Source organism: Pediculus humanus, genomic scaffold, assembly GCF_000006295.1.
Source record: "Pediculus humanus corporis 1103172107734 genomic scaffold, whole genome shotgun sequence".
Classification (NCBI taxonomy): Eukaryota; Metazoa; Arthropoda; class Insecta; order Psocodea; family Pediculidae; genus Pediculus; species Pediculus humanus.
In genome coordinates this window covers 107,347-117,376 of record NW_002987337.1, presented here as the reverse complement: position 1 = coordinate 117,376, position 10,030 = coordinate 107,347, and the positions used below count along the sequence as shown (strand labels likewise).

General features: G+C 25.5%; 3 protein-coding genes across 3 annotated transcripts; all 3 read right to left on the bottom strand.

Moving 5' to 3' along the window:
* Window positions 1-3,672: 3,672 nt before the first annotated feature.
* Phum_PHUM326010 (uncharacterized protein) lies at window positions 3,673-4,124 on the bottom strand (the record flags this gene model as incomplete). Its single annotated transcript, XM_002427476.1, has 2 exons — window positions 3,673-3,687; window positions 3,780-4,124. The coding sequence occupies 2 exons, from the start codon at window positions 4,122-4,124 to the stop codon at window positions 3,673-3,675; spliced, it is 360 nt and encodes a 119-aa protein (XP_002427521.1).
* Window positions 4,125-4,345: 221 nt separating this feature from the next.
* On the bottom strand, window positions 4,346-5,710 carry Phum_PHUM326000 (uncharacterized protein; the record flags this gene model as incomplete). Its single annotated transcript, XM_002427475.1, has 5 exons — window positions 4,346-4,383; window positions 4,585-4,673; window positions 5,022-5,211; window positions 5,356-5,421; window positions 5,557-5,710. The coding sequence occupies 5 exons, from the start codon at window positions 5,708-5,710 to the stop codon at window positions 4,346-4,348; spliced, it is 537 nt and encodes a 178-aa protein (XP_002427520.1).
* A 1,299-nt stretch (window positions 5,711-7,009) lies between these two features.
* Window positions 7,010-8,068, bottom strand: Phum_PHUM325990 (uncharacterized protein; the record flags this gene model as incomplete). Its single annotated transcript, XM_002427474.1, has 3 exons — window positions 7,010-7,555; window positions 7,627-7,927; window positions 8,004-8,068. 3 exons carry the CDS (start codon window positions 8,066-8,068, stop codon window positions 7,010-7,012), a joined length of 912 nt encoding a protein of 303 aa, XP_002427519.1.
* Window positions 8,069-10,030: the final 1,962 nt, after the last annotated feature.

Sequence of the window (10,030 nt, the reverse complement as noted above, 5' to 3'; positions counted from 1 at the left end):
AAGATGGCGGAAAAACGCGAAGGGAAATCCCACGATTAAAAAAGAAAAAATTTATAGTTTTTTATTAAAAATTTAAACAAAAAGAAAAAGAAAGAAGAAATTTATTAACGACATTTTTCTGTCATTTAAAAAAACAATTGAAAACGTTTTTCGATTACGTAACATAAAATGTTTGCATTTTTTTTTTTTTTATTTCGGTTGAATAAATTTTCTAATTTAGTGTTTGTTTGTTTGCTTGTTTGTTCTAGAAAGGAGAAAAAAAATTATATATATATATATATATATATATAAATTTTATAAACGAAGGTAAAAAAAAAAAAAAACGATCGTCACGTTTCCTTTTCCTTTTTTTTTTTTTCAGCGATTGGCATCCCTGTTTTCCCTACAATACGTAATAGATGAGCAATCGATGAATTTTTTTTTTTAAATTCGTTTCCGACAGAAAATTTTTTTTTTTTTAATTAATAAGAACAGGATGTTTTTTTAATTCAACGGAGGAATCCCCCTCTTCCCCCCCCCAAGAAAAGAGATTTTTTTTGTGGGGGGAAACTGCCAGATTTTTTTTTATATATAATATTTCCAACGTTTGATAGAATCCGCAAATTTTATTTAAAAAAAAAAAAAAAAAAAATTGCCAGAATATTTTAAGAATTTATTTTAACCTTGTCTTTTGTTTTTTTATATATATATTTAAATTATTATTATTATTATTATTATTGTCGCGTTTTCTCTTCTTCCCTCATCACCTCCCCCTCCCCTCACTCTCCTTTCAAAAAAAATTATTATTAATTACGTTAAAAAAAAAACAATAAAATTTTTTTTTTATTTATTTTTTCTACTCTCGTGTTTGTTCGTTCGTTTGTTTGTTTGTTGCAAACGAAAATTCAAATCAAGGCCGTGAAATTTTTTTTTCATATTTTTCCGATTTTTAATTATTTCATCATTTATTATTAATCTTAGCAAATATTTTGGGTCAGGAGCCAATCGATCAACAACAGCAAAAAAAAAAAAAAATTAATTATTTTTAACCGTTAAAAAAAAAATTTTCTAGAATATTCTAAAAAAGATTTTTTTTTTAATTATTAATGTACTCTTTTTACTTTTATCATCATCATCATCATCATCATATTTAACATCAATTGATAAAAATGATAATATGTAAAGATAATAATAATAATTGTTACAATTGTTAGTTAACAAAAATTATTATTATTTTTTTAACCCAAAAAAAAAAAATTTTAAGGACTTTTAAAATCGAAATCTAAAAATTTTTTTTTTCTTTTCACATTTGATAAACAATTTAAATATCTTTCCCATCATCATCTTCATTATCATCATCATCATCATCGTCATCATCATCATCATCATCATCATCATCATCAACACCACCACCACCGCCAAATTATTTTCATTTTTTTTTTTTATTACTCGTGTAATTAATGACAAACATTTTATTATCATTATTATTATTATAAGGAAAGGAAAGGAAAACAATCATCCCTACAGGTACCCCTACAAGTATCCCTACAAGCATCCCCCCAATAATAATAATCAAATTAACAAATCATCGAATATCATTAACCAATGGATGAGGGAGCCCCTCCCCTCCTTTAAGGGGGAGGCCACACCCACTTATAATAAAAAAAAAAAAACAAATTAATTAATTTAAAGTTTGATTTATTGTTATTATTATTATTATTATTATTAATTTACAATCACAATAAAATTATACATAATATAATATTTAAAAAAAAAATAATTAAAATTTTATTTATTAATAAATTTGTCAATAAATATCAATTATTATCATCATTTTTAATAAAAATAATTTATTTATTTATTTATTTCTCGATTAAAGTGCTAAAAATAAAATAATCTAAAACTAATAATAATAATAATATTAATAAAAATTTTAGAGGTCACTTATTTATTAATAATTCATTTTAAAATTTATTAATAATAATTATAATAATGATAGTTTAACCCGATTTAAAAAAAGGCAGTAATTATAAATAAATAAAAAAAAATGCACAATAATAACAATAAAATAAAAAAATTAATAAATTAATACTTATTTATTTATTTATTAATAAGTTTTTTTTTTTTTCGTTAAAATAATTTTCTTCTATTACATAACAATTAAAAAGAAAAAAAAAGCACGTGAGTTAATTTCAAATCTTTCTTTTGTTTTTTAATAAATAAATAAATAAATAAATAAACGTTTGTTGTAAATTAATTTTTATTTATTTATTTATTTTTTTTTTTTTCGTATAATCCACGTTACATAATTTTTTTTTTATTAACTTTTTTTCGTTTTATCAGACTTTTTATTTATTTATTTATTTATTAAGTCATCGTCGTTTATTTTAAAAAAAATTTTTTTTTCCCAAAGTTAATAACAAACAAATGCGAATCAAGGCAATTAATTAATTTTTGAGGCACTAAAAATTTACATTCTTATGAATGAGTAGCAGTAGCAGTAGAAATAGTAGTAACAATAGTAGTAGCAGTAGTAGTAAAAATATTTTTTAAAAAAATAATAATAATAATAATTTGAATTTTACACACGTGAAAATAATTTTCTTTAAAAATTTTCACAAGCACGAAGTCGCATTCATACACACTCACTCACTCGCTCACTCACTCACGCACGCATCTAACACACATTTAATAATATCCTCTTTTTTTTTTTTTTTTTTTTTTAAATTTCAATATATATAAATATTATTATAAAATAATGATAATAAAAATAATAATATATTTGTATATAATGAATGATATGTATATTATAAGATGAATAACCGAAATTAATTAATCATTGATTTATTGATTTATTGATTGATTTTCGTCATCACATTTTCTTCATCGTTTCCATTTTGTATAATAATTCGTAACGTAATTAAATTTCCTTTCCACTCAAAAGCAAGGACTGTACTTCTTTGCAAAAATGATAATAATAATAATAATAATAATAATAATAATAATAATGATGATGATGATGATGAGGATTTTCACGCAAATCGACAGAAAATCGATTCGCGTGAAAATTCCAAACGTTTAAAAATTTATTGATTCCCTCCTACTCCTCCTCCTCCTCCTCCTACCCCCCAAATCGTTATTACATGCACACGTGAGTGCACGTGTTAAAAATATTCATAATAAAAAAAAAAACGACGCCCTGCCTCCTTCCCCACCCACATTCCCAACGCCAATATACATCGAAAAAAAAAAAAAAAAATCTTTTCGAATTTTCAATTTTTTATTTTTATTTTTTGCTTTCCCCATTTTTTATTTACACGATTTTCCGCACGCACGCGCACGTGCACACACCTACACACACACACACACACACGCACGCACGCAAACAAACAAACAAACGAACAAAATTTAAAAAAAACGAATTTAAAAATAAAAATAAAAAATAAAATAAATTTTTTTTTTTTTTTTTAAACTTATTTTGAAACCTCTCAAGTTTTTTTTTTTTGTGCTTTATCGATTTTTTTTTTTTTTTTCCGTTTGCAAAGCAAATAAAAAGTATTATTATTATTATTATTATTATCACGATACGACCTAACTTTTAAATTTCTTTCGAAATAGCATAAATAAATTTAGCGTGTGCGTATTATAATAATAATTATGCGTTACCATTTGTGAGAGAAATAATGTGCGTAATTACAACATGTGTGCCTACATACATGCGTTTGGGTGTATATATAAATATAAATATTTAAAATCTATTATTATTAATATTGATTGATTGATTGACTGATTGATTAAACCGTGTCAGAATAATAAGATAATCCGTCGCTTTCGGATTCGCTTTGAGTCTGATTGAAATACATGCTAGACCATGATGACCGTAACGAAGGAGTTATGTCTTCGAAATCGGCCAATGGCGCACGTTTCGTACGAATGGATGCTTTTCGAAGTATCGCGTTTTTCCATGCCGATCTCGTCGCGGGTTGTACCTTATCCGAATTCGTTTCTTTTCCCGACAAATACGATGATGATGAATTGATGACGTCATGATGAGAATGAGAATGATTTAATATTCTAGGTTTTGGACTGTCTCTTGGTTCGAATTTATCCGTGTCGAGTGTGATTATGCTGTTGCTTTCCTTCATAAGGCTGAAAAGGACAAAAAAAAAAAAAAAAAAAAAAAAAATTGTTTAATAAAGTTTTGTTTGGATGACTCCTCGAGTTTTAAAATTAACTTAAAAATTATTATCGGAAATCGATAAAAAAAATAACATTTGGAGAAAATAAAAAATGAATTGCGATGATGACGTCGTTTTAACCGCAAGTAATGAATGAACGAGTTAAATTTAGTTTCATCAACCTTAACCTACAATGACTGACATTCAAAAACGAGTAATGGAATGACTAAAAATAACTTCTGAAATACTTTTTTTTTACTTATTATCATCATTATTACTTTTTATTAATATTCCAGAGAAAAAGAAACGGATTAAACATCTAATTAGGCATCACAGCACTCGAATGTTTAAAAAAAAAAAAATGCAAAATGTTATTAAACAAAATTTAAATTTAAATTCGAATTGAAATTTATTTTTTTTTTCTTACCTTCTGTATCTTGAAATTCTTCTACTTTGCTAAGAGGGCGTAAAACAATTCTTGGATCCTTTTCTAATATTCTTTCACTATCTTCATTACTAAAATGATGAATCCATGCGAGAATTAATAAAATTTAAAAAATTTTTGTTAGACGATTCACAACATTAAAATCGTTTTCAATTTTTTAAATTCGTTTCTCATTTTTATTATAATTAATTAATTAATATTAAATATAATACTGTGCAATTAAAATATGGTGAGGAAAAAAAAAAGAAACCATTTCATTAAATTATCACATTAAGGAATTACATTTCCTTTTTTAAATGATTATAAAAAAAAAAAAAAAATTGTTAAGTAAATTGATTAGTTTTTAATTCGTAAATCCTTCATTTAAAACTTTTATAAAAATATTAACATACCAGTCTTTATTATCGCTCCCCATTAACTTCCTAGTTTCTTCTTCTTCAGAAACAACTGGAGGCTGATATGAAATTTCAGAAACAGGTGCATATTGTGTAGTTACCAGAAAATCTGTCGATGGATTCATTGCTTGACCGTTAACACTTTGAGAATCTCTCATTTGATGAGAAATCCTTTTATCTTTAATTATTATTCTAGGACATCCTCTGCAATTTCCTTGCCTAATTTAAAAAATAAAACTCACAAGTTAATTTAATAATAACAAAATAAAACCTATTAATAATTAATATTTCTTTTTTTTTTTTTTTTACCTAAGAAATACTCCGATTAATATGCATCCAATCATTAATAAAATACAACCGATAACTAATACAACTATATCTGATGTAGAACTTTCAGATTCATCTTTTGAAAGAGCTACTGACCCTGCAGGAATTAAAATAATACTGGAAAAAATAGCTGTAATCGAAGAAGACAAAAAAACGATAAAAAATAATAAAATTTTATTTGAAACTTTTATGACTGTAACTCTCTAAGAAAAAAGTAATTAATTAACCTTACCCAGAACACCTAAACCTAAAGTAACCCATTGTAAACATCTGGCTCTTCCTATTGATGTGGTCGTTTGTGATAAAAGGCCTGAGGGGCTATTCCACTCAGTTTGGGGTTCATAACTTTCTGTTGTAGGCTGATAAACTGGTCCACGATTAGGCATTTTGTGTGTATGTGTGATTACTTTTTACGGGTAAACTTTAAAAAAATCTAATTTGAAATGACATAAAATGAACATGTATTATTAATTGGAAATATGAGTCACGCAAATAGTTTACATAAAAGGAAAACATAAGACTCGCCGGAAACAGGCTTGAGCTCATGCGAGATTAACGCCAGTAAATGGTAAACAAAATTACCAATTCAATATAAATAATCAATTAAAAATATATATATAAACGATACTAACCTTAGAAAAAATAAAGTTAAATTTTTTTTTTTTTTTTTTTACACTGTGCAATTATATTCGTTAAAAAATTAATAAAAATTTTTAATATGAATTATAAAATAAAACCTTTATAATTCACATTTTCTATGTATTATTGAATATTACAAAACAACATTTTGTTCCGACTACTACCGCTACTACTACTACTACTACTACTCTTATAGAAACTTATAAAAATATCAAAACGTAATAAAATTACGCATTTGAAAATAAACTTATTACGTTTTGATATTAAACAGCCTACCTAAAAAGTCTAGGAGTTTTCAAAGTCGTGGCTCTAGTTGATTTTATTTGATGCCTTCATAATTCTTTATAATTACAACAAAACGAATAATTTTTGTTTAGAAAAAAAAAAAAAAAAAAAAAAAAATGGTAAAATATTTTGACTTGAATATAATTAGAATTTCATTTTTCAAAACAAATAAAAGGCCATCATATGAAAAAAAAAAAAAATTAAAAATAAAATTAAATACTCGAGGTCGATTGAAATCGTGTAAATAAATGACCTACTTTTAATTAAAAAAAAAAAAAAAAAAAGGTAAACAATCGTTTTTATTTAACATGAAATTTTCAAATAATTATCAAAAAGGCTCAAAATAAACCTCAACTTTAACAATAACGTTAATATTGTTAAATTTTTTTTGTTGAGGTTAATAAAATATTGAATCATACTACTTCAAATTAACAAAATATATTTCAAGTTAAAATAATACAAATTATATATATATAAAAAGCATTTTAAAAATAATTAGATATAAATACACAAAATGATGATTAAAAAAAAAATATTCGAATTAAATTTTTATAAGATGGGATTAATCGATCAGTCAGCTAAAAAAAATTATTTTCATTAATTAATATTAATTTTAACAAAATTAAATAATTATCATATTGACATTTCAGTTTTTAATCTTTTAAATACATACAAATATATATAAATAAATAATTTAAGGCCTCTTAAAATATACATTTTTTATTCGATATCGATATACTGATTATGAAAAGATTACAATTTTATCTATACGGCCTATGTACTCCCGTCACGTGATGATTTCTTCCCCAATCGTAAACGTGACGCTCCGACATTTCCGAAGACAATCTTGGATCGCAAGAATTCATTTTCAAACCTCCACCGGTTCGACTCAAAGTATTCTGACGATGTTGATAATGATGATAGCTCGGATTTGTCATCACGTTTAAAAAAGGTCTTGCATTTTCCGGTCCTTCGATATCGTTTAAATTGGTTTCCAAATAGGAATTACGATAATGGGGATCCGGTGTGAAATCGTGTACGGGTATCGACGTGAAATCACCTCCTCCTCCTCCTGGATGTACGATTCGTCGAGAACCGTCCATCAACGACAATCTCAGAGCACGTTTCCTTTCCTTAACGTTACGCCTGACGCAACAATGTACGGATAATAAGAGAATACAAACTAACACGAGCAACACTCCGATGTACATGAGAACCACTAAATCTCCTTCTTTTTGATTACCGTGAAGTACACTACCGGCGATTGTCAAAGCTATCCCTGTCAATATTCCTGCTATGAATATTACCTGGAAAAAAAATTATATTAACATTAGTGTCTGTGGCCACGTGACTGTATAGGATATCGTATAATCGCTACCTGTAGGAAGTAGTAACAAAATGTTTCGCAGGCTATGCACTGCCCTCCGCAACTTCCCATTCCTCCTGTCGAGGAATCTCCTCCCGAGCTTTCCTGGCCTGTGCTCATAGCCGTTCCGGCACTTTGTGACGAAATTATAACGGGTTGTACGTGTTGATTTAACAACGGACCCTGATGTGACATTATTTGGTTTCTTGGGAGAAGCCATTCCGAAGGCTGGGATAATGTATTTCGCGTTCGACCACTTCGACTTCCACAAGAACTGTTGGTCGATGATTCCGGTTTGTCTCCCCAAGGATTTCTATGTGAAACGTTATAATATTATGTAATCATTTTAACATTAAATTGAGTGGGTTAAGAGCAAATCATAATCTTACCGGACGTGCAGATAAGGTTGAGGCAATGTTGTCGCCTGATAGGGATGGCGAGACGGCCTCAACATATTTTAATACCATTGCGGTAGATCCTATTCTTCGTCACTACAATAATAATAATAATAATAATAATAATAATTTTCTTTTTAATAATTTCTAAAATAATCGATAACCTTTTTAATATTTTAAAACTCACATTTAACATAATTTAATCTAATGTATCTCTAATAAAACCTCACACATAATAACATTCGATATTCATTTTATTATCGAAACAAACTATTTTAACTTTAAAATGATTTTCCGATTATATAAAAATTACAATTTTAATGTTTCTTCTGCTTACATTTAAAATGTAAAACATAAATTACATATAACAAACATAGTAATATCGATTAAAATAAAATTTTAAAAGACAATGCATGTAATCATTAACAGTCTTTCGATTTTAAATGAGAAACAAACATGATATATTTACTTTAATAATTATTGTAAGTAATGTAACAAACAATCATTATTACATAAATAATGATTGTTGATTCATGTTCTATTTATTTTATTTTTAATTAATTTTATTATTTTGTAAACTAATTTCAAAATGGTTAACCAATAGGTTAAAATTAATATTTACTAATTGGTAAAAATTATAACCTAACATCACTTAAAAAAAACTTCTACAAATCAATTGGAATATTTATTAAGTATATTATTATTAATTGATATTTAAATGAAATTCCAAAAGAAATAAAATATTTAATAAAAAATTAACCCACCTGAAAACGCGACACCTTTCTACCTTAGAATGTCAAAAAACCACAATTTTTTCTCTAGAAGACATTTTGATCTAGTTTAGACTTTCAACAAAAAAAAAAAAAAATTTTTACTTTCGAATATAATTGTTCGGTTTAAATTATTTTTCCCATTTCTAAAACAAATCGTTTTAAAATACATTCATTAGAAGGTAAAATTTTATTAATAAATAAATAAAAATAATTATTAACATAATTTTAATAACCTGTTAATGAAAAACCTCCTGTTAAGTTTATTATAAATTTTATTCACACAATCCGTGTGTGTGTGCGTACACCCAAAATTTCACGTATAAATGAAAAATGTGACTTTAAACGAAAAATAAAAAATTTTTTTCTTTAATTACTTCACACAAAATTAATTTAAAATAAAAATAAAAACGTAAAATTTAAAAAAAAAAATTGAAATTGAAATTGAAATTGTAATCGTGAAGCAAACTAAAAACACGGCGAACGCAATTGACAGAGCCTAAATGCCAATGTCAGTTGTTTAATAATTTTTTTTTTTAAAAAAAAGACACAAGTTCATATGTTTATTCATATCACATATACCCTTTTAACATTGAATATAATTCTATGAAATTTAATACGGAGTTGATGCCGTATACGTTAACTAGCTTGGAGATAAACGGCGGGAAGAATCCATCGTTCTTCGGCCATTTAACCGCACAAACAAGATTTTGATTTATTTCCCTTTTACAAAAAAAAAAAAAAAAAAACTCACGTTATGGATGAACAAGCCATTTTTAGTTTCAACTTTTTTTTTTCTTAACGACTTTTAATATTATTATTATTATTATTATTATTGAGTAGGTATTCAAAAACACACACACAGGCACAATCCGTTAAAAATATTTTAATTATTAATTTATTTATGTGTATTTGTTTTTGTTACATGTAATGAATTAAATTTTTTTTTCTTTTTTCTTTTCTATTTAATAACATTTAAATAATTTAATTATAATTGAATTGTTTGTTTTTAGGAAAAAAAAAAAATTTATTATTTCCAGGTTTTCCAGGTTTTTTTTTTAGAAAGATTTCATCATTTATTTTGTTAAAAATGTTAATTTATTAGGGTTGATGTTATTTGTAAGGTTCTGTGGTTATGAAAATGTTTTCCAAAATTCAAACCCAACAACCTTCTTTCTAAATTTTATTTTAATTTACCTTTTTTTTTTTTACAACAGTTATGTTTTGTATATTTTCTAAACACATAGTTTT